This window comes from Coccinella septempunctata, chromosome 8 (genome assembly GCF_907165205.1).
Source record: "Coccinella septempunctata chromosome 8, icCocSept1.1, whole genome shotgun sequence".
NCBI lineage: Eukaryota > Metazoa > Arthropoda > Insecta > Coleoptera > Coccinellidae > Coccinella > Coccinella septempunctata.
This window is the reverse complement of record NC_058196.1, coordinates 23,817,935-23,844,286: the sequence shown is the minus strand read 5'-3', so window position 1 is coordinate 23,844,286 and position 26,352 is coordinate 23,817,935. Positions and strand designations below refer to the sequence as shown.

The 26,352-nt window shown below is 36.4% G+C and overlaps 1 protein-coding gene across 1 annotated transcript in view; it reads right to left on the bottom strand.

The window, feature by feature from the left end:
• Nucleotides 1-905: 905 nt before the first annotated feature.
• The window catches only part of LOC123319331, a 47,801-nt gene continuing 22,354 nt past the window's right edge, over nucleotides 906-26,352 (bottom strand). Inside the window, exons 2-6 of the mRNA XM_044906243.1 lie at nucleotides 22,813-23,030; nucleotides 17,490-17,622; nucleotides 12,001-12,134; nucleotides 6,834-7,032; nucleotides 906-1,198 (exon numbers count right to left, since the gene is read on the bottom strand). Of these exons, the coding sequence (XP_044762178.1) occupies nucleotides 1,107-1,198; nucleotides 6,834-7,032; nucleotides 12,001-12,134; nucleotides 17,490-17,622; nucleotides 22,813-23,030 (776 nt within the window). The 3' untranslated portion in view covers nucleotides 906-1,106. The remainder of the gene's footprint in view (nucleotides 1,199-6,833; nucleotides 7,033-12,000; nucleotides 12,135-17,489; nucleotides 17,623-22,812; nucleotides 23,031-26,352) is intronic.

Here is a 26,352-nt window from a genome sequence, read left to right as displayed (position 1 = left end):
TATCAAGGCTCAGTGACAAAAATACCTTCAATTATTAAAAATTAAAAAAAATAACACTAAACACGAATAAGTGAATGGAGCAAAATATTTCGTTCAAGTTCATTTACACCTTTGGTAAAAAAACGTCCAAGAATCATTATGTATACCGGGTGTCCCAGAGCTTTTAGGCCAGCAGATATCTCAGTTACCTGCGGAAAAAAAAAATTGAAAAAAATACTTGTCGTAGGAGACCATACGCTCTTTCATGCAGCATAGCAAAATCCACCCCCTGACAAACAACCCCCGAGAAACCACCCCTAACTTTTGTTTTTCAAATGGCACCCCCATGTTTGTTTGGCTTCAACTGACAGCTCTTTTTAATTCTCAATCAATGATATATCATAATATGTAGTTGTTAAGATAGTCACTCGATAAAATTGAATTCGTTAGTGGGTACTGTTAATTGGACTGATCGAATTAGTCCATATTGTAGAGACAAGAAAAAGTGGATGTTGAAAAAAAAGAGTCAATAAAATGTTAGAACTTTTTGTTTATTATAATTTATGTTATAAAACATTTTCTTTAGTATAATGTTGCAGTAACAATACAGCTGAGCGTATAAATTCGTATTTCATTTGTATTTTTATTTTCAATTATTCTGCATGCCATTCTAGCTACCATGATACATCATTGAATGAGAAATGAAAAAAACTGTAAGTTGATGCACAACAAACATGGGGGTGCCATTTGAAAAACAAAAGTTAGGGGTGGTTTCTCGAGGGTTGTTTGTCAGGGGGTGGATTTTGCTATGCTGCATGAAAGAGCGTATGGTCTCCTACGACAAGTATTTTTTTCAATTTTTTTTTTCCGCAGGTAACTGAGATATTTGCTGGCCTAAAAGCTCTGGGACACCCGGTATAGCTTTTAAGCCCTGGGTTAGTTAGGATAGCTTTTTTGCCTAATAAAACTGAATATTACATATCGTAAATATTTTTTGCTTATTTCAGAATATAGTAAAACAACTGTATAGAACTAGTAAATGGGAAATATACTGGAACATGAAAATATCACTGAATTCGATAAATTTACGAGTGCGCTCGTCATCAAGTAGATCACTATCGTCTAATCTAACTCAAAACTTTCAGGATTAAAACTATGGTAAAAAATCTAAGTACAAACTTTTTGTCTCCTATCTCTGCAGACGAATCCATAGCGCTCACTGAAACAAAAAACTTATATTCAGAATACTCGGTAGATGTAATCGAATTGTAACAGTTGCGATTAAGTGGACGCCTTGGGCTAGCACCGCGGCGCCTAACAGCTTATTTTTCAATGTCCTGAATGCCATATTAGAATAGTTAGGGGAAACGAGGTTGGATCTATTAGGTGGATTATTTTGGGAACAGGATAAAACGTAGGACGATGTATTCTGCATATTTATCAGAATATTATCTGTCTGGATCTTGAGAATAGTGAGAATGATCTGTTTCAGTTCTCGAGGATGCATTGAAAAATTGTTATAATGGAAACAAGTCGAAATATTTTATTTAAGGGTACACTTCTTTGATATGAATACATTCTTTGCAAAAAACGTGAAACTTATCTAAACCTTTTATACTTATTTTGCTCTGCAAATCTGACCTCCATAGCATTCATTATCTCCTTTTAGAATATAATTGCGGAAAGAGAAGATATACTCCATTCAAATTTATTTTAGCAGTTGGTTGGCCATGAAATAATTTTCTCAAGTTTTTGTAACTAGAACGGAGTAAGGTTGACACTCATGAAATGTCGTTAATGTCATAACGCAGTTGTCTCAACTAATATCAATTTTTATTACGAAAATGCCGAAAGTGATTGAAAAAAGAGACAGGGTTTCAGGAAGTGCTATTTAGAATTCAGGTCCGCTCATAGTTATATAGTTATACCCTGATATTCTAAAATCCACAATACGTCAGACGGTAGCGAACATATTCAATGTAAGAGAATTCATATAATGTTTCATCTGGATCTAAACGATTTATATTTTAGCTGAATATTTAAACAATCAGAAAGATTGTGAATGAAGAGGATGACAAAGAATTTCCTTCTATTGGGGGACCCAAAAACAGAGGTGGCATTTGACAATTTTATGTTTGAATGAATGAATGCGAAAAGTTTACTACAGGATTTCCGATGAATGTCATCGTAGAACAAGTTCCCGAAAATTTACTTTTCTATTTTTCATTTGACTTGTTCTATACATTGTTAATTGTTTATTCATGTGAAATTTTTGTTCAAAGGTGAAGTTCATCTTGACTTTAAACTTCTTTCAATACCTTTTACTTCCATTGATGCAAGATTATTTTTGTTGAACAATTTAACATTATTGTAATTATCTGTTTATTCCTTCGGGAGATACCCATTCCCAACCACTGCATCATATGCATTTCATCTTCGGGTTAATATTTTTGAAATCTACAACTGATGTAACGTATTCAAACTTTAGCCAAAGAAGAATACCAACATTAACTCGTCTCAAGCTAGTGCATATTATGATATTTTACCTACTGATCTCTTGTATTTTCCATGCAAATAACTGTATTTGGTATGACTTCAATCAGTTTGTATAAACTTCAGTTATGTTCGTCACATATTTTCCGAAGAGATTCGACATTATAAAATACGTAATAACAGAAACTTTTCCGTAGAACGGGCAACATAGCGTTGATTTAAAACCCAAAAATGTTTTGACAAGCTTCATAACCCCACATTTCCGTACTATACATAGTGAAATGTGTCAAATTTCCATGGTCAACCGAGTGCTAAAATAAAAGTGAATGGAGTATAGTTGAACGTAGCCAGATCAGGCGAATTACAGGTAATTACGAATTGCTTGATTGCCTTATGTGTGTAGGGGCACACATGCTTCTTTGCATCTCTCTCTCCGTAATAGGTCACCTTTTTCTCTAAAAGTGGATATTGATATCGAAAAGTAGTTCTCACTTATTATCAATTATTCAGTGCAGGTTTAAGTCTATACGTTTTTATGATGGCACAGGGAAATACCTCTCTGACCCTAACTAATCACGATCCAAGAGCTCCGAGAGAGCTTTTGGTCAACAAATTAATGTTGTCAGGTTCCTCCTTCTGAACTCTTTAGGGTTTTTACTGAGCCTTTTTAGGACATACTAGTCATGCGTATGAGCTTTGGAGTGCACAGCCAGGCTATTTGGAACCCTAGTATGTACTTACTTGACTGGCTCACTTTTCTGTTAACCACGCTGAGCTTGGCTCTGCGTTCAAGGAAAAAAAAGTAGAATTATGAACAAGGAGCCGTGATATCTTCGATCATAAAAGAATGCAGGTTCACAACTAATGACTTAAACAAAACCGCCGAGCTTGAAGAAGAAACACAAACAATTAGTCCACATAAAAAGGCACATAACACGAAATAACAGTTATCATTACCGTAATGAAAACGGATGCGGCCCTAAATAAAAAGCAATAGCATGAAGCGGAAAAACAGAAGCACAGCTTAATAAAACAAAACCGGGCTTAGGCCCACGTGAATCTCACTAGAAAGGTAAGGAACATTCAAATAAAGCGGCAATATTGAATAAAAAAAAAATAATGCTCTTCCGGCCCCTATATGAGCTCCGGAGCCGGCTAAATTAGGAAATATGACGCACTTAAGCGTGCGGCAAAACGTTAACACACAAACGCAACGCTTGGCGCTGCCCTTGCCGGGGTTTTATCGCAGGAAACAGGACCCGTGGCGGGGGTCCGCGGCAGCGTTATGCCAATTCACCGCTCCGTGTTTGAAAAGGGACCTCACCTCTTTCGGCTGACGTTACAGAAACGATTCCCGATGGGTCTTTTGCATCAATGGGGCCGGGGTGAAATCCGCCCTGATTCCGCGAAGGTTCTATCGATGGCGGGAAATTTTTATCGAGTTTCGACGATTTTTCGGGTCAGTTGAGCTGTGCGTTTATCTGGATGACTTGCGATGGAATGATATTTTCCATTGAAAATATGTGTTCCCAAAGGGTTCGGCGATGCGTGAAAATATGGGCGGTATTGGCGATCGTTTTCATCGCGATTTCGGTCAAGGAGGGAGTAAGGATTTGTCGGGTAGAATTGGAGATTTGTGAACTCTATGAATACGGCGGTATAACACACAAATATAGAGAGTAGAGAGAAGGAGAACGATCGCCGTACTAAAAATGTGTCCCCGAAAACGGGGAACGTAGGCTAGGAGTCGCTGCGATCGCTACGTTTATCTATAGGGGGTGGAGATTTTAGCGTCAATTTTAAATGAACAGCCTTCATTTTATTTTAGGTTATGTGTCATGGCGGTTTTTCTGATAAAATTTTTCAAATACCTTCCTTCAAATCTATATTAAATATGAGTTCTCTGAACTATATGAAATAAAAAAGTCATATTATAAAGGGAACTATGTTATGAGCTTGATTCATTCATAATAAATGACGACATCAATGAAATTCAAAAGAAATCACTGATCAAAAAAATTTTACCTATGATTGTTTATCATTGTTTATTGAAAACAGGTATGTTAGTTGGTTCACTATAATCTTCAAAATTATAAAAATTCGCACATTCGCAGTGAGAAGTAGTACACATCAAGACAACAGAAGCTAGCAATCTCAGATTTAAAAATAGGTATAAGAGTAGATTCTGTTTCCAATACTCAGCTGAGAACCGTTATAAACGATATATTATGTTATGCCAACCAAATTCTTCAAGAATATCTACTTCTGAACCATGTAGTTTTATTGGTTAGATATTCTTATTCAGAAGAGTCAACTTTTCACGAGGGATGACAATTTCGATTTCGTTCATAATGAATTCATCATCTTTTTGATATCTTCATCGCAAAAGTGCTCTTGACACACAAATTGATTCCGAGTCGATTCTCGAGGTGAGGTTTTTACCAATTTTCTCTCAAAAATGCTGTCGGAAATTTTATTCTCTTTTTTTTTCCGATGCCAAAACACTCTTACACTAGCGCACTCTTCAACATTTTCACCATGGTTGTTCTCTTATCAAAAATTGATAACAATATCACTCAGCCAACTACAATAAGTTTAAATCAAAATTTCGCCATCCCGTGATGGCCAGCGCGCCTCTCGGCAAAAGCATGAACTACCCTATTGGTACATATTTTAGGGGACAAATAAATCTATGGTCTCAAAGCAGCGATCGTTTTCCTTCTCTCTACTCTCCATACATACAAATTCCGGAAATTTGATGACTGCTCTATGGCATTCTGGAGAAGGAGGTGTATTAAAATAAAATTATATCAAGAAAATTCTTCCCCCTAGTTAAAAACTTTACTCCATTACTTTTATTTAAGCACTCGGTTGGCCATGGAAATGTGACATATGTATTTCGTTCTCTATAGTACGAAAATATGGGGTTAGGACGCTTGTCAAAACATTTTTGGGTTTTAAAGCAGCGCTATGTTGTCGGTTTTACGTAAAACACTCAGTAATTACGTATTTTATCACAATGTCGAATCACTTCGGAAAATAAGAAGTCGTAAATATGTGACCAACATAATTGACGTTTATACAAACTGATTGAAGGCATACCAAATCTAGTTATTTGCATGGAAAATACAAGAGATCAGTTTTTAAATATATTTTTTCTTGCTATCGGAGAAAATTGAATTACTGACACTGACATGAATTATATATATACTGATCTCTTAAGACATTTACCTACTATATGTATAGGACGAGTCAAATGAAAAATAAAAAATTTATTTTCTGGAACTTATTCTACGATGATATTCATCGAAATTCCTGTAGTAACTTTTCGCATTCATTCACTCTAAAATGAAATTCTCAAACCCACCACTTTTTTGGGTCTCCCAATAAAAGGAAATTCTTTGTCATCCTCTTCATTCGCAATCCTTCTGATTGTGGAAACATTCAGCTGAAATATGAGTCGTTTAGATTCAGATGAAACATTTTTTAAATTCACTTAGATACACTGAATATATGTTCGCTACTGTCTGATTTATTGTAGATATTAGAATATCAGGGTTACCTACTATTTGAATGAGCAGACCTGAATTCGAAATAGCACTTTCATAAACCCTGTCTTCCGCCTTTGTCAATCACTTTCGGCATTTTCGTAATATTAATTGATATTAGTTGTGGCAACGGCGTTATGACCTTAACGACATTTCATGAGTGCCAACCTTACTCCGTTCTAGTAACAAAAACTTAGGAGACAATTATTTCATGGCAAACCGAGTGCTAAAATAAAAATGAATGGAGTATATAAACAGAGATAGAATTTGGATATTTTAGTTCATTTCTACCCAGAGCAGTCACCCATCCAGAACTGAATTCGTTGAATTAATTGAAAACTATAAAAAAGTATTCTGAAGGTTGTAGCAGAATTGGAGTTACGGTAATTTGACGACTTGTTCCTTAGATGAAGAACTGTTTCTGAGATTTTATTTGTAAATAGAAATCTTGAAATATATTCATTCCATATTGGAATCAAATTTCATACAAAGTATTTTGGTGCCATATTTCGACTAACACACGACATACAGGGTATATCACCACCCTGTACATTTATTATTTTTGTCGATTTCTTTTGATGTAATCGTCAAGAAACTCTTTACCAATCTTCGCACTGCACCTCACTCAAAACTATTCGTTATCATTTCAGGTTACTGAAAATAGAAGATAAACTCAGTTTACCTACACCTGTTCACCTATCTGTGGATGCTATTTTGATAGCGAAACACGTGTCGTGGTTCAACGAAACATTGTTGTGGAAATAATATGATCTGTTTTTAGTTTCAATAATGGATTTCAATATTTCAATTTACCTCTCTCATGGACGGGACTCTTCACTGTGTTCAATTCCAACCTTGCATTTTCTTCGTATATGTCATCTATTTTTGCCTGGCACTGAAGTATCAACCTGCCGTTGGAAAAGTGGATATCCGACAGGATGATTTCCAGGGAAAGATCACTCCAGGCCATCTCTTGTGTTTGCCGAAATGTCAATGGGTCACTTCTCGCAACCTGAAAATAAATTAAAAGAAATGAAAAAGCGTAAAACAATTTCTAATAAAATATATATTAATGGAAACAACAATTCCGAAGGAATTATCGTTCCAATAATGTGAGTTAGTCATGAACTATAAGAGGCGGTCCCACAGAAGTCGAAACATTCAAGTGCAACTGTAGACCGGTTTCGGGATCATTTTCCCTCGTCAGTACAGTATGGCACTGAATCTTCCGAGCGGAGGATGGTAGTCTTATGCGATCTTGGGACGCCGCTCTGAGATATTCTCATTACGATGCGCCACCTGTCACGCAAAGACTGAACCAAACCTCACTTTCTCTGCAGACTCCTATAACAGTTCATGGCTCCCAAGTTCAACGTTTGTAATTTCTAATAAGCTCTATAACAAAGTGAAACTGCTCTCCTTAGGGGAGGTTAAGATCATGAAACCATTTTTAATTGGTTATAAATAGCTATTATTACAACTAGGGAAATATATTCATATTTCCCGTGGTGTAATCAATAGTTTTTTTCTGATTGAAATAATCTGTTATGGGGAAATCATTGTTAGATTGTATATTTTTGTAATAATTAAATTTTTAACGTTGCTATGGGCCATGTTTCTGAAAATCATGGTTGACTGGTTTCATTTTGACGTCTTGTCAGAAATAAAATTATTGAAATAATGTCGAACTACGTCGAAACTCAATCGGCAAAAGCCCGTGAATCTTTGGTTCCGGCCAAATCTCAAGCTGCCTACAGTAGAGAGTACGATTGCTTTCAGGAGTGGAAAAGAAAAAATTTGGTGGACGGTGTGAGCGATAATATTTTGTTAGCATATTTCCAAGATTTGGTATGTTGCTCTGATTCTTGTTATTCTTGATGTATGATTAATTCATTCGATCCCCAGTCGCAGAAATATTCACCAAACACGTTATGGCCGAAACTATCGATGTTAAGATCAATGCTACATTTGAAGGAAAAAACTGATGTCAAATTATTCGATGAAGTCGAAGCATTTGTTAAGAACAAAAATAAAGGATACGTTCCTAAAAAATCAGCAGTGTTGTCCCGGGAGCAGCTCAAGACATTCTTGAGTGAAGCTCCTAATGACGTTTTTTTGATGTATGAGGTAAAAGTTTAATTTTGATTTCCTCTGTTTATAAGATTTTTACATTCACAATTTTGAAGGTTGTTTTAATAATGGAAATCTTTGGCGCCTGCAGAACACAAGAGCTGGTGAATATGCTATCTTCAGATATCGAAGATCGTGGGTCGGTAATCATAATTAAAGTCTCAAAAACTAAGAATGATATAAACAGAATATTCACTATAATTGATGAAGAAGATCTGGGTGCTGCTCGTTTGGTGCGGGAGTATTCGGCGTTGCGTCCGCAAGGCGTTCTTAGGTTCTTCGTAGCTTAAAGAGATAAGAAGTGTACTCTTCAGCCTGTCGGCAAAAATACCTTCGGAAAAATTCCGAGTAAGGTTGCTGAATGGTTGGGATTAGATAATCCGAAAATGTATACAGGCCATTGTGGAAGACGAACATCCGCGACTTTGGTTGCCGATGCGGGAGCCTCAATGACAACACTCAAGAGACATGGTGGTTGGAAAAGTTCGTCTGTTGCAGAAGGCTATCTGGCTGACAGTATGCTGCACAAAAATAAGGTAGCGAAGATGATAGCAGGTGTGGAGGGAGAGCCATCTGCAGCATCACAGTCTTTGAAGACCGTTTTGGGAGAATCGTCCGAGACTGCTGCTGCACGGAATGTTCTCAAGAAAACTGTAGTCTCGTCGACGAATAATTAGGAACAAGATATTTCTTCTTCCTTTGTATCTGGTGGAAAAACTTTCAGTGGAAATTTCAACAATTGCAGTTTCCATTTTGTTACTAAATAAAGAAATAAAATATGATTTGACGTTTTGAAAGAAATATGATTTGACGTTTCATATTTCCCTAGGGAAATATGAGTGTGTTATGACACATGGTAACTAAGGCGATATAGCTCAATATTGGTTCGATCAGAAAAAAACGCATTAAATCATCCCTTACGCCACTTCACGCAGAGCAATGTGAAAAAAAAATATTGATTTGCATCTCATATCTTCTGTGTGAATAATGCTCCACTCATACAAATACCTATTTCCTTTTTTCTGCTCATAAATTCCCGGTAATGAACAAAAACCTTAACCGCCAATTTGTCAGGCGATCTGCTTCAAACCGTAAGTGATCTTTATCCCTTACATATGCTCTCACATTCTAATGCACTGTGGAAAGGGGGATGGACATTTTTTTTCATCTCGAACGTATATCTTCAACGATTACTCAGGACCCATCGGTATTCTGGGAACGTTTTTAGTGATGTCAACCCTCGTCAAGCGGAAGGTGGGGAAAATCGGCCCTTGACCTTTCAGATGCGATACAATAGATCACACTAAATTGGGACGATTCGGTACGGAGTTGAAGATTTTTCAGTCTTAAGGAATAATTATTTATGTCATCGCGAAAATTTTTGCTTCTCTTTGGTTTTAGCTTATTTGTTATCTATTTGACACACTCAAGAGTCAAAAGAGCATATTTAGAGAACGTGCCTTAGCATATTGCAAAATAATAACCATCCTTTGAAAATAACCCTCAATTAATCCAATGAACCAATGAATCCTAAGTCAATAACTTGTGTGGGTGTCCTAAATTAAAACCCAATATTTGAATATACGAGGATATATTGAAAAATTCGTAGCCTACTACAGAACCAAACAAAATTTCAATGTCAAAATATTTATTTACTCAACATATTCTCCTCTTAATTGGATACATTTATTACAGCGAACCTGCAACGTCTCTAGACCTTTAAAAAAAAATGTTTCTTCTTGCTGTGCAAACGAGACGTCCACAGCTTTTATTACCTCCTCGTTGGAAAAAAATTTACAACTTTTTGAACTTTTTTCAGTTGAGGAAAGAGATCATAGCCGAATGGAGCCAAATCTGGTGAATAAGGGGTTGTTTTAGTAATGCAAACCCTAAATCACGAATTTTTTGCATGGCAACATGAGATTTGTGTCTAGGGGCGTTGTCCTGCAAAAACAAAACACCTTTGGATAGCTTTCCGCGTCTTTTCTCTTCAATTTCTTCCCGTAGAGTGGTCAGTAATGTCGAATAGTAATCCCCGGGTATTGTTCTACATTTATACAAAAAATCAATCATGATTACTCCATGTCAATACCAAAAATCTGAAGCAAGAACTTTTCCAGCAGATTTTTGGACACGAAACTTCTTAGGTCTTGGAGAACCAAAGTGTCGCCATTCCATCGATTGTTGCTTTGTTTCTGAATCGTAGAAATGTACCCAACCAGTATCGATTCTGTTTAAGAAGTCTACATCGTTCACAAATCGAGCACAGATCGAATGCGATGCTTCTACCCTTGCCGCTTTTGGTCAAAATTCAAACATTTGGGAATAGATTTTGCAGCAATTTTTCTCATGTTCAAATTGACGTGAACTATATGATGAACGCGTTCGTATGAAATATTCAGTGCTTCAGATATCCATTTCAGCCCAATTCGATAGTCTGATAAAATCATGTCATGAACTGCATCGATATTTTCGGGGGCTGACACAGAAACTGGCCTTCCCGATCGGTCATCATCTTCAATGGAAAATGTACCTCTTTTGAAGCTTGCAGTCCAAGTTTTCCTGGTCGCATACGAAGGACATTGATCACCAAGGGTATTAAACATATCTTCGTAAATCTGCGCACTTCTTAACCCTTTTAAATACAGGTACTTGATGATGGCTCGATACTCCAATTTTTCTATTTCCACAATTTCGGTGGACATCTTCTTTCTTTCAATTTATTGCGTAACTGTGGTTTACTTTTTTGACCTCAAACTCCACACTGACACTTCTAATGAGATATTGTTCGTTGATATGGTAAGGCAATATTTTTTTAATGCATGGAACAGGTCCAGGCTAACTAGATATCAATACATCGTCTGTCGTAGCATCGTGTTAAAGTTTTTTTCAATGCTTATCTCTTTAATCATAACATTACTAGGTAGCTTCGAAAGAGAAAACCAGGCTCTCTGACTCTCAATTCTATGAAGAGATGCAGAATCCTCCCAGAATAAATTTCAATCGATACATGTAGCTTCCCTAGATCTTCTGAGGATGGCCTCATGAGGTACCCTATCTATTACTAGGTAGATGTAGAAGAGTGAGATCTTCGATGACCTCAAGTGCTCTTGTTGGGCAAGTTCTCATAGCTCCAGTTATGGAGGCACTGGCAAGCCTTTGTACCTTGACGAGAATTGCTCTCGTGCTCCTCTGCTCTGCTTCAGCAAACGTGATTACTGTCCCATAGCTTAGGTACTAACGGTCTCACGATCATGACGTACACCCATCGCAGTATTTTAATGTTACGGCCCCAAGACTCACTGGATAGATTTCTGCATGCCATCAGCAATTTCTAACATGCTTATTCCACAGATGCTTGCTGTCTAGGATTATTCCCAGATATTTGACTTACGGTAGTTATGATGCTAGCTAATGAAATGGTTATGAATATGCCCAAAGAAGTCATTAAATTTAACGAATCAAAGTTAACGAACAGTTTATAGAGAGGTTGAATATATCGGCACCTAGATCATCAATAATATGAAAGTGCAGTAACAATTTTATTGGCGAAATAATACAACATTTCGAAAGCACTAGCTACAAGGACTGTCATTAATTTGGATCGAATAATGTTCAAGAGAAAAGTCTGACCCAACTTCAATGAGCGACATCAGAAAGACGCTTCTCTTCTTCGACCCTCCAAATGATTCAAGACCAATTCCGAAGTTGGACACCTCAGGTTTTTGACTTAAGCGTCCTCCTAAGGTGCGATTATAGCCAAAATACCCATCCAACTCGCATAACAATAACCTTTATATCCGGGCGAGGAAAGTTTCCGCGAACAAGGTGATAGCAGAATTACACTTACCACTATATCGTTGAGGAGGAAAGTGAGCCTGGCTGGCGGACGGGCTGGCTGCGAGGTACAATTGGCCCTCAGGGTATGCCCGCAATCCAGCGGCTCGCCCTCGACACTTATAGTCGGCGGAAATTCAGGCAGTTCTGGAACAAAATGTAAGGAATTAAGACCGCCAGTCGTAGCTGGAGAGAGAAATATCGTTTTAGGTGATGAGCACAATCCAGGAATGGGTGTGGAGGGAGTTGAGACTTCTTTGTTTCCGGAGGAGAAGCCATCGGCATCGCATTCATTCGAACCTAATTCCGGCAGCAACACGTTTTCTAATTTTTTTTTATTAGGGAACTTGTTAATCCTTATCGAACCTCGGGGTATATACAAGGAGCAGAAGGGGATTTCGAATTTCATTTTAACATTTTTTGTTTCTGTTTGTTGGGTGGATTATTTCAAAGTGCCCGAGAAAACAGTCAGAAGAATCCAACATTCAGCTATATTAGTGATTCTACCATCATAAAAAACTACGTCACAAAATTACCCCTTCATTGCAGCGCTTAAGCCCATTTGAAGGGATCTACACACATTAAGTGCAACCTGAGTAGCACCTCTGCACACCTGGGGATAGATGGCGCACCCTTCTTTATATGACTACAGATGAGAAACGAAGCGACTAAAGTAATGTGAGCACCATCTGTATTTCAAATGTGTTACTAAGACCCTAAGACTGGTAAAAATATTAATTTGAGGGCTCTTTGCAGAAACATATGAAATTTTGTAAGATTTCAGATGGCTAATTGGATCAAAGAGGTTTTGAATGTTTTGCTTCTCGTACTGCCTTTTGTTTATCTGTTGCTGATTATTGAATTTTTTATTTCTTGGTAAAAACCTCGAAATATAGTTCGAAAACTACTGCATGGTGAAAAACTGTGGATGGAAAAAAAATGGAACTGTAAGTATAAAAAATCGTAACATATGACTCGGTCACTCATTGATTTTTATTTTCAATGCGGATACAATTTTCAGGGCATAAAGACAATGACTTGAGTAAGCAGTACTGACTGCAACATATGCAGTGAACATTATACTCCAAGTCAATTGAGAACTGTTCCTCTACGTAAATTGTTGTATGCAGGAAGCAACCCTTCACGAAGGGCCCATTTAAGGGAAATTATGACTTTTATACTTCTATTCAATGATTCTCAATTGCTGAAATACAGGGTGTTCTCAAAGGTAAGGCTTTTTTTTGACAGAAGGTAGAACTCATCATAATAAGTCGTTTCGCCAAAAATTGTCTATATAAAATATCCAAGATGGCTGAGATACAACCCCTAGACGTTCGACAAAATTTCATTGAATTTCAAGTACGGGACTTATGGCATCTTAAAAACGGAACAAAACATAAACATATGGCTGGAAAATGAATAGTTGAGTACCAAGTTCATCGAATTAGATGCAAGAGGCCACTTTTGAGAGAATAAAAATTGTTATATCGTGCAATTTAGGGTGAAAGAAATATGTAGAAAATCCAGGCAGTTTCTTGAAAGTGCCTTTGTTAGTTATGTTGAAAAAGTGCTGTGATGTTTTCCCATTTCATCCCATTTTTACGACCATTGTTGGAATGTTCGAACAAGAAGATTGTGATGCCCATTGTGAAAAAATTCGTGGATAGTTTAGACGAGTTTTATCGTGAGATTTTGAAGTAATATTCTTTTTTTTCACACTTGTGTTATGAGTCTCTTTTGTCAGTTGGTATCGAAATGAGCCATTTCATAAATGAGGAAAATTCGGAAATCCTAAGTTTCCATTTTCATTACAACGTAAATATCGAACGAGCCAATATCCTAAACGAAACCACATGATCGAATCGATAAGTGTTTTCTATTGTTTTGCGATAATTCAGCTAACAAACAGTTAGGGTCGTATTAGCATCTATTTCAGTAATCATTTTCAATTTTTTTTTCAACTTTGTCATTTTGAAAGTTTTGTATAGGTGATTTTTAGTGAAACGCTTCATTTTGACTAGTTCTCCTTATGTTAAAAAACCTCACCTTTATATACACCCTGCATATTCAGAAATGCAATATCCTAAACGAAACCACATGATCGAATCGATAAGTGTTTTCCATTATTTTGCGATAATTCAGCTAACAAACGGTCAGGTCGTATTAGCATCTATTTCAGTAATCATTTTCAATTTTTGTTCAACTTTGTCATTTTGAAAGTTTTGTATAGGTGATTTTAAGTGAAACGCTTCATTTTGACTAGTTCTCCTCATGTTAAAAAAATCTCACCTTTATATACACCCTGCATATTCAGAAATGCAAATGTTTTATTGATTTCGTTTAATGAAACCTGCTATGAGTACCCGTATTTTGTTCATTCATTAATTAATTTTTAAGAATATTGTGTCACGAAGAGAATATAAGTATCATAAAATAATCATAAAAATTGCATAAAGAAACTTTACTGACGGGCTAACATACAGATCATGTATACCTCTGTGAGGTTTTTTCAATTGTTGTTTTGAAAATTCTGTATGTTTGCTATGATGGTGTATTGAATTGTACAAATTTAACTAAGTTTATCGATTCAAAACAAAGGTTTTATTTATATGCAATAAAACATAAAAACAAATTACCATAGTCTTTTGTGTCCTATTCAAAGCTTTATTTGTTGTCAATAATTTCAAATGTCTGTAAATCTTTTATGAAGTACAAATAAAAATATAGCACAACCGACAGCGTTTGTCATTGATATCAATTGATTCCAAACAATGTTTAGATGAAAATTAACATTTTGATCACGAAACAAAACCATACTTGTGTTTTGTCGCTCGTGATGTTTGTTTTCTGGTCTCGACAAAGTCGATATTGAAATTCAATACAAGGAAAAGAATTCAAATTTCGCACCCTTCAATTATAGAATAGAAATCTGCTACTAAACAGTTCGTTTTCAGCGCCATCTCATTGCCAAATGTGGCAAACACAAGCCAAAATATAGTCGGTTTTTAGTACTGGAAATATGAAAGAGTTTCCTATCCTTTAACTCTATAATCTTTGTTTTATTCTGCATCAGCTTTTGAATGGAAATGTCAAATGGACATGCATATTCCTAGCTGTATGAAAATATGAGGTACATTACCTTGATCTTAAAATCATTTCGAATATGGGTATTGGACTAATGATGTAGGTCTGATAATGAACAGCATACTCGGGCAAAAGCACCTATCCTATATAGACGGCTGTGGCCAAAGGATCACTCATACACTTGCAGCATAATTGGATTTGTAGATGATGAAAATTCCTCCGGAGTTTTTTTACAACATTTTGTTATCTGCACATTCCGTAACAGTTATCGAAAGAATAAACCCGAAACGAATTGAATCGAACGTTCGATACGGCGTATAATTCCCCGGGAACAAACCAATAAAAATGCACTCGACTACCCAAGTATCCTCGGCAATCGTCAACGAATGCTCAGTTCTCGTCACCTCCAAGATACGCGATATACGTTACACATTTTCGACTTTATCGCACGCCCAGAGACGATGTCAGTTGTCCGTAAGTACCCATAACATTATTCGGAGCGTGAAAAATTTCAAATTTATCTCCAATAAAACGATGATATATCGCTTATAAACCACAACGATCCGGGAACGCCGCGCGATTTATATTGGCGATTATTTTGAGGGATTGTATGGATGTGATTTTCTTCGTTCGCTGCAGCGGGTATATTTTTGATTCATAAGGGTCCGGTGCAGAGGACAAATGGAAGGAAAACAGATTTTATCCTTTGCGATAGATAATATCCACTGCGGTGCACGAAAGTATTCGTTTTCGCTCGCAATTTGCTGCCCGAATTGATTATTTAACCTGGATATTCGTTTTATATACACTGCTGGAAAATAGAAGTGGATAATTTGCCGAACATGTAATGATATACAGGTCAGGTAAAGGGATAAGGGGTAAGGGATAGGAAATATCCCACGATAGGAAGAGAGAGGAAAATTAAAGGCAAATCGGATCAGTTAAATCAGTGGTTCTCAACTAGTGGTCCTTGGACCACCAGTGGTCCGCAGAAGCCAAAACATGGTCAGCGAACTCAGAACATAAAACTAAGTTCTTGTTTATGTTCTTATTTTAATCTCTTCTTAATTGATCTCTTGGTCTCCTTCGGTGAATTCGCATTCTCCTTTTGTCTTCCTTTGGGTCGTAGTCCACTAGTCTCCTGAATTCTTGATTCGGATGGTTTTTCGCTGTTTCGAATAATTTCTCTCTTTTCTGTTCATGAATTCCGTTTTGGTTTCTCATTTTAGGTCTCTATAAAGCTGTCTATTCCTGACAAACCAAGGTGCATCTATTGCACAGCAGCAGCTTGTTTTCAGTGGCCTGAATTCTTTTTATTTGGCTCTTTGCCGCGAAACCCCAGGCAACTGATCCATAAGTCAGTTGAGGCCTAGCAACGGTTTTGATTATCTTCAATTTTGTCTCTTTCGACATGTGGCTTCTTCTTCCTTTAGAGGGTAGGTCATATTCATCGCTGCTTTCGTTTTGTCGATTGCTTGTTCGATATGACTTTTCCAAGTAAGTCCTTTGTGGAGCGTTATTCCTAAATATTTGGTTTCATTTTTCCAGTCGATTTCTTCGCCGTAACTTCTAGATTCGTTGTGGGTCGCAGTCTTCTCTTCTGTAGTAATATTGCTTGGCTCTTTTGTCCATTGAGCTTGATTTTCCATTTTACGCACCAGTCATTTGTTTCGTCAATCATTTCTGAATTAATAGAACTCGTTCTATTACTTCTGGGTTGCGGTGTCGAGTTGCTATGCCTGTGTCGTCAGCATATAACGTTAGCATGGTTCATGGATTCTTCGGAATATCGTGAATGTATATGTTGTACAGAAGTGGCCCAAGTACTGACCCTTGGGGTACTCCAGCCTCTATATCTCTTGTTGATGTTGGGAACCCCTGAGTTAAATAAAGAATAAATTCTATTCCTCCGCTTGAACTTTCTAAGCCTCACCCAATTGAAATGAAAGAGAGTTGCAGTTGCAATGGGTGGAGAGAATATCTCATATTCAGTCAAGTCATTTGCTAAGGAGAAGTGGTAAGGTAATAGTGGGAGGTGAGGAGAAAAAATGTTGGTCTTCATTTCGCTCCTAGTTTTGTTCATACATCTTTGTTTCACTCATTGAATTGTTGCCCCTAGACAATTTTTGCTGAACCTCTATACAGGAAAATAACGAAGATTTTGTAGATGTACTGATGTGTTAAGTTAGACGTTCTACATCACCACAGTCAACAAGGCTGTAAAAATAGAGAATTTGTCGTGAAGTTAACCATATAAGTCGATCTTGTGCGACATCTGTAGTTTTTGCTTCCACGCACTATCATATTTCTAGTTCGACATATATAAAAAAGTCAGAAAAATTGAATTTCATATTTCTGATACCAACATGCATTCAATGACGAGAATTAACAAGAATAAGTATAAAATATTTCACTTACTCACAACTGTCATTTTTTGTGTGTCGGACAACGTTGCGAATGTCAGATCTTTGGTTATCTCGCAAGTGAAGTTTCCTGCAAGATTGAAGTCGATATCCCTCAAAACGACTTGAGTACTATTGGACTTATGTTCCTGGAACAAAAGAAGCATTATTGACAAAAAGCATGTGGAGTGTTTCATGAATTATGGGGAGATTTTTGCGCTGCAAAGTTCTTTTACTTTTAATAATCTTCTTCATTTCCCTATTCTATTGCAATACCAGATAAGAGTTGCAATATTTTTTTGTGTCCTTCAATTGAAGGCCATTTGTCGGCCGAAGAATCAAATACTTCCTTTTATATCTTCTGCTATAAATGAAGGAAGGTATTGAAAGACTGAAATTGTACCCTCCAAAAAGTAAATAAAGCATGCAAATACTGGAAGTATAAAACAACGAAACGATGTTTCAATAATTCTCAAAATATTCTTGGAGAACCTCCCCTCGTCGAATTTTCACTGAAATTTGTCGCCTTAAGGAAATACTGCTTTTTCACTCGACACATCTTCTTAGAATTTCAATTTTTTCATTTCTCTGAGGATTTATCCCGAGAAACACCAGTGTAGAAACTCGTCCCTTCTCGATGATCAAATTGATATTTTCACATCGAGTGAATGAGACCTTCAATATTTGATAGGAACGGCGTTCCTTTCGAATAAATAATGCATTGTGGATATGGGGACATTATTCTTGGAGATGATATCTCTACAACTGTCAGCCAAGTCCCAAAAATCATATATAATTCAGAACGACATTTGTCGAAGCGGCAGAAGAAGAGAACATAATCTACAGCTTCAGGGAATTATGTCTCAGATAATTATTTATCGAAATCTCTGAAGAATGCCAGAATTCTGGGAGCATATCCTAATTTGATTATTTTCTTATTAGGTTTCACTTAACAAGTATGATTTCATTGGTTTGTTTATATTTTTTTTTTGGTGTAGCAGGGGGAAAATCTGCAAATCAGACGAACCACCCTCTCCTGAGGGGGAACAAGTATGGGGATTCTCACTCTCCTGAGCTCGATACCCACTAAAATCCCTTAACTGCTTCTTGAATATTGGTTCCGGCCCTATAATCGTTCATCTCTTCTCGCACACTATCGTGCTGGGATTTACGTGTTTATCCTATAATGGATAACACTTTATTGTATTTTTCAATAAGTTTATGTTCTTATTTTAATTCTTCTTAATTGATCTCTTGGTCTCCTTCGGTAAATTCGCATTCTCCTTTTGTCTTCCTCTGGGTCGTAGTCCACAAGTCTCCTGAGTTCTTGATTCGTATGGTTTTTCGCTGTCTCGAATAATTTCTCTGCTTTTCTGTTCACGAATTCGGTTATGGTTTCCCATTTTAGGTCCCTATGAATCTGTCTATTCCTGACAAACCAAGGTGCATCTATTGCACTTCGTAGCAGCTTATTTTCAGTGGCCTGAATTCTTTTGATGTGGCTCTTTGCCGCGAAACCCCAGGCAACTGATCCATAAGTCAGTTGAGGCCTAGCAACGGCTTTGATTATCTTCAATTTTGTCTCTTTCGACATGTGGCTTCTTCTTCCTATTAGAGGGTAGAGTCTATTCATCGCTGCTTTCGTTTTGTCGATTGCTTGTTTGATATGACTTTTTCAAGTAAGTCCTTTGTCAAGCGTTATTATTGTTTATAAAAATATGTATGAGAGCTAAGTTCAGAAATTTCTTCAAGTAAAACAATATTAAGCCACACCCATTTGCTATATTTTGTTTCAATTTATATCAAGTTACCTAATCTCATAGCCTTTATTTATCCTCATTTAGGATCTTTGCATCCTAACTAGGTTATATGCTTCAAATATTCAAGTCTTTGCACTTTTAGGTCGTAATATCCATCAAATAGACTGTTTTTTTTGTTTGGAAACCACTTTGTATATATATACGATAAGGGTTGTGAACTTTTGTCTACCATTGAGTGTTTTTGATTGAATCATAATTCTATAGAACCCTCAGACCCAAGTCAATTATTTCTGCATTTAGCGTGTCCCCAGTTTCGGAATAATTTCAATTCTGCTATTCAGATTAATATAATGAATTCTGCGAAGTTATAGAGCATAATTCTAAAAACATACCCTGCTGAAAATTCATTAGTCCACTCTTCGTTCTCAGGATCAACAATCCATTTTGTAGCTAATTAATTCGCTCAAGGCCTGTTGTTTTATGGAAGTCATAAAACGGTGCTGAGGTAATGGAACGTATTCTCTCATCGGGCACTCAGCGCCAAAACATTCCCAACTCTTGAAAATCTATTATTCCTCAAATTTGTACTTTTTTTCACGATGGGACTACATCGAGAGAGGTTGATAGATATTCGTTTCAGTTAATTTCAGCCAATTATAAATACAACCAAAAATATTATATTTGATTCATTCGAGAAATGTAATGAATGTATTATATTTTGTCGATAGAAGTGATATGGGAATTGGTGAAACAAAAAAAACTGTAAAATGTCATCGAAAATTTAATGTCCATTAAAATTGCTAGTTCGTTTGCATGAAAATTCGAACTAAAATATTACAATAATTACATATCAGATACGTCAAAATCAACATGTACATTTAATGATACTTCAAAGTTATTAAAATATATTCACAAATAAATATCTGGAATGAAAATTACATGACGGATGAGGTCTGTTGGAAAATCTGTTTTAACAAATATACTAGTCTGATGTTTTTGTTGTTAGAGCCACAAAGCGTATCCGAAACAATCCACCAAATTTTCGATGGTTACCCTGATTGCTAATTAAAATTATTCGCTTTCATTTCACGTTTAATTAGTTGTTTGTGGAGTGAAATTTGTAATCGAAATGTACTGAAATCATGTATTGTTGCAATACGAAATTATTTGTTTGATCTAGATTTTTCATATGTGGTATCACTACTCTGTAGGTGGAGCCGATTAACAAATCGAATAATCCTTTTTTTTTCAACAAAAAATTAAACCAAATGAGAACTTGTTGTCCATATATTCATTGGTGAATAGGCGGAAGATAAGGGTAGATGGAGAACAGGGAGACGAGTCAGAATAACCAATTTTTATAGTGTCTATTTCAATTAATTATCAAGATACAGAGGGTTTGACTGATTTTGCCAATTCTTTCTAGTACCCCCCATAACTTTCTAATCACTCTATATATTTTGATGATATTCATTACGTTCATTATCCGCAACTACTAGTTCATACTGACATAGTAACTGTACTTTTTTCCAGGTCTGGCCTGGAAAAAATTGATGAGTGAGGTTCAACCCAAAAAATCAGCCTGTTTATCAAATTTCCCTAAATTTGAGAGAATAGTAGAAAGAAGCAGAAAAAGGGAGGCCCTTTTCGAATAATTTCTTGGAATTTCCCTAATTCATACAAACAGTTTATAACCTGAGCGAATTTTGAATTTGTACAAATATTGTAACAGTAGATTCTTGAGGTCAAAAAAACACTTTTTTCCATTATCTTTTTTCTTCCGAATCGGTTTGGTTTAAAAGATGCATGCTGTTGAAAAACCATAAAAATTGTTATTTTTAGTTCTATCTCACAAACAGTTTTAACAAATGGAATGAATTTCGTAATATAGTTTTTCATTCATTTGATGAATCTTTTTCGAACACAAGATATCACCCACGTCTTCCAGTTCTCTCATTATGACCGTTACGTAGCATAAAAATACCAAAAATTTAAAGAACCAAGTTCTTGAGACTAAATTGGACGCTAACCAATGAATATTTGTACGTTTTGTAAAATAAAAGTATAATTCATATTCTCTGGTATAAGGCGCCGTTTTCGAGTAATTTGATGTTCAAAAATTTAAAAGTATCTGTGAAATTTGAAAAATTGGGTACTTTGGCTGGATACAACTCTGTTCAAAATTCAAAAGATTCACAGATGTGTAGTGTCATTGATTTAGCTTATTATTTTGAAGAGAATTTTGTTTATCCAGAAGTGGCATAGCTCATGATGGAACCTTCAAATGGCTATATCTAGCTCATAATGGAAACTTCAAATGGCTATATCTTTTTATAAGGGCCGAATCGAAAAAAATGGTATAGGAAAAAAGTGTTTCTTCTGATCTCAAAAATATTTGTACCCACCTAGTATAAGTAATACGGTTGATAAATCACAAAGATTTGATAACTAGAATTAATCGAATGCAGCTGAACACATCAAAATTCGGTTGTGCGAATAGAAGACTTCATATAATAGAGGTACCTACTTCGAATTGCAATTTTCATATTCTAAAATTTATAACTTTCACTTCAGAATGAGTCGTTTGAAAATTCAAAATTTTTTTTACAGAATGCAGTCTATTCGTTTAACAAAGAATCATTCTCGGTAATTTAACTATTTGTTTCCTGATACTGGACGATGAACAAGTTTTTGCTTCATTAATTTCTATAGGTCTTGAAACAAGCACGAATATCAATGAATATAATTTCTCATGATATTATAATTTTACATCCAAAGGCGAATAATTAATATAATATACTCTAGGTTAACTTGAATATGCGTTATAATCATTAGATTTGAATCATATCAACAATTTCACGTCCTTCAATATCTATACGTCAACAAGGATAATGGAAAATAGGACAACCTAAGAAAAACATCTTCTCAACCGAGCGACGTTTCGTTCCTTTAGACTTCTTTACAGCGTTAGTTGTTGTAGGCTAAAGGTGTAAAACATAAACCATTGAACACAACATGAATGACAGCTTCATTCTTCAGACAGATATCTGTCCGTTCTAATTTATTATTTTTATTGTAAATATTTGACGATGATTTTATCTTTACCCTATGTGTTCAATGGTTTATGTTTTACACCTTTAGCCTACAACAATTGACTAAGGCTGTGAAGAAGTCTAAATCAAACGTCGCTCGTTTGAGAAGTTGTGTTTCATAGGCTTTCCTATATCCCATTATCCTTATTGACGTATTAGATTTGAATATTCTGCTTTCACAAAACGTCATGAACGACGAGACTACGAGACTCTCGCACGAGACACGAGACGAGACTCAAGACGAGACTTCATATCTATTGGAGACGAGGGTTTAGTAAAGTCTCGTCTCGTTGTTTGTGGGTATCACTAACTTACAAGTCATTTTCACCCCAAGAAACACCTACTGAAGATGGATCTAGCGATACTGATTCTGTGGCGAGGAGGATGAAACTCGCCTCACTCATATTAAAAGTACAACTGATATTTTATAAAGATTAGAGAAACTTTGAATATTTTTCTACTGTGGTAATGATAAATAGGTACTTACGTCTACAACTATCCCTGTATACGGAAACACCTTCGTTTTCGGCGATTCTTTCGGCACAAACCTGTAGAACTCGTAGAGTCCCCTATACCACTTGACTGCATATAGCGTCGATTCATCTATATCGTAAGCACAACGTAGCGTGGCGGTCTGGAACCGTTCCACCGTTTTCGGCTCTATTGTCAATTTCACGCCGTGCTCGTTCACAACACTCATCGCATCTGAAAAGGAAAATATGGATTCATTTATATGTTCCGAGGAGGAGAGTAACGATTGCGATGTATCGTATCGGGATATTGAATGGGGAATTTTCCTCAATTTGGGTCATCACATCATAGGTATGCAAGTTTAAACTGAATAATTATGAGTTTCATTCATGAATTTGTCAATAGCACCGCGGAAACTATTCGAAATCATTCTTCAAATATGAGGTTTTAAAATTTAAATCACTTCGTTCCTAATTTACGATTTGGCAACAGCGCCTACTAGAAAATGAAAAGAACAATGGCTTGTTTATAAAATAACAGCTGTTGATTTACAGTCATCATAAGGCGCGTACTCTCTGGCGGGCCTCAACAAGAGCCGGTCATAAAAATCCCATAAAATTTTACGACCTTCCTCGTTCGTCGCAGACTTCATAGACATCTATCTTCGTCTATCCCATCCAGATGGTGTATTTGTTGTCCTTTATTAATTGCTAAAGGGTATTTCTTAGGGTGAATTATTTTTGCTGTGACATATTAATCTATTGTCGTTCAATTTAAGTACCCTGTAGGAGGATATTTTGAAAAATTCTTAGCCTACTATAGAACCAAACAATATTTTATTACTCAACATAATCTCCTCTTAATTGGATACATTTATTACAGCAAACCTGCAAGGTCTCTAGACCTTTCGAAAAAAATGTTTCTTCTTGGTCTGCGAGCCAGACCTCCACAGCTTTTATTACCTCTTCGTTGGAAGAAAATTTACGACCATTTTAACATTTTTTTTGAGTTGAAGAAAAAGATAGTCGGATGGAGCCAAATCTGGTGAATAAGGATTGTTCTAGTAATTCAAACCCTAAATCTCGAATTTTTTCATGGCAACATGAGATTTGTCTGCAGGGGCGTTGTTCTGCAAAAACAAAACAACTTTGGATAGCTTTCCGCGTCTTTTCTGTTTAATTTTTTTCCGTAGAGTTGTCAGTAATGTCCAGTAGTATTCTCCGGTTATTGTTCCACCCTTATCGAAAAAATTATTCATGATTTCCCTATGGCAATCCCAAAAAACTGAAGCAAAAACTTTTCCTGAACTGACACAGAAATTGGCCTTACCGATCAATCATCATCAACAATAGAAAATTCACCTCTTTTGAAGCTTGCAGTCCAATTTTTCACGGTCGCATACGAAGGACATTGATCACCAAAAGTATTAAGCATATCTTCGTAAATCTGCTTACCCCTTAACCCTTTTGAATACAGGTACTTGATGATGGCTCGATACTCCAATTTTTCGATTTTCACAATTTCGGTGAACATCTTCTTTTTTTCAAGTTATTGCGTAACTTTGGTTTACTTTTTTGACCTCAAGCTTCACTCTGACACTTCTAATGAGTTATTGTTCGTTGCTATGGTAGCGCATTATTTTTTTTTATGCATGGAACTGGTCTAGACTAAGACTAAGATATCTTCGTATGTTTTTTACCACAGCAACATCTTCTCAAGCCATATTTGGTCCTATGGCTATATTTCAATCATGATCGTTGCATGCTGTTTCCTCAGGAATAATGAGAATAACTGTCCTAGGAAATCACCAACTAGTAGAGAATAGTCCCATTTCACGAATGTATTGAAGGCCCACAGATGGTTTTGCTTCATAATGGAAGATCCAAATTCGGTTAAATCGTATGGGCTGCCGATGGTGGTGAGGAAGGAAGATGGTGGTCTCTCCGGATTAGACAAACTTCCATTAGTCCAGTTGAATAATTGAGAATGCATCGTATGATTCGATAGGCGATATCATGCAGTATGATACTGTACCCAATTTATATTCCAAACCAAAATACCATGCACAAATGACGATCGGTATTTGAGGTAACAAAGTGAAGAACCAATTGAATACATTTCCTTACATATAAGGATTGTTTTGACGTTTTTTTGTCTCGATTAAAACCTACAATTACGAAAAGTGCCACGATGTCTTGCAGCTGACATTTTGATCCACAATTTTGGCAACCTATTGGCAAGAAATCCCCCAGACGACTTATGAGAGAGAGGGAGAGAGCAGAAAACACAAAATCTTTCCATTATCGTATTTCGTCAGGGAAGCATAAAAAGGAAACACTGAGATTCTTCTTGTTTCCTCTCCGAACATTCACAAGGAACAAAATTAACCTGAAAAGCACTCCACAGACCAGACATAAATCCCATAAGTCCCCGCCTACCAACAAAGAAACACGAGTTATGTACGGCATCTCCTTTTTTGTCAAAACTCTCGATACATATACTTTCTCGTCTCCGAAATAAATAGGACCGCGGCTTTTTGTTGCTGTTGCAATCCATTCGGTTGCCGAATGGCAGAGTGCTGGCAGCGGACAAACACTTCCTGACTACTTATCTCGTCTTCTCCGGCCCATTCACCGCATTGTTAATGTAGGGACTCTAGATCGACTCCTACGTGAAACAATGGGTAGACACATGGGGATTTTTTGCCTTCCCCACTCACAACGAATGATTCCGTTAAGAGAAAGGGGGAAAAGTGAATGGAAATCGGTGTCTTTGTTACAACCGGAGTTGAAATTTTGCGAAATTTCCTATAGATTTATTATTCTATCAATGATAGTTAGAAATCACGCATGAAAACGCGAAGCCTTGTAAACTTCCACTCTATTGTTTGAAAAAAGAAACCCATCATTTCACACATCAAGTGTCATAAGGGCCCAAATCTATGGGGAGTCCAGGAGACTTGCTCAGCTAGGAGACTTGAACCACCTCAAATATGTCCATTCAAATTTCGCGCTAGTGGTATCGTAAATAGCTTGCGACATACTCCTAACAAGGCACAACTAGTGAAGGCTCCATTTTGGCCGCCATCAGAACAGTTCGGGAGTGAGAGGATTGAAAGTGATTTTGTTGTTGGAAAGTGAGAAATTGAGAAATTTGTTTGTTACACTGTCTTAAAAGTTTGATAGGTGCCTGGTTTTATTTAGTTTTATTGCTTCTCTTGACTAATATTGTTTTACAAACGATGAGACTTTTTAATCATAGTTGTAAAAGTTTCAAGAAAACATGTGTTGAATAAACTAAAAGGGGGTGCGGGAGACTTGACCCATGCTATGGACGGGAGACATAATCAGTGGTCCAAGTTTCCTGCACCGAGCTTAGATAATATTCTGCTTCAAAAAAAGAAAATTGAATAATAGAAATAGATATAAAAAATAAACAAAGGTTCATTAAAGTAAAAACAACCCAAGAATAAGTGAGAGTGACTCTGAAATAAAAAATATGTATTTCATAATCATCTGATGATGAAAACCTAGACATAGACCATCGTTGGTCATTG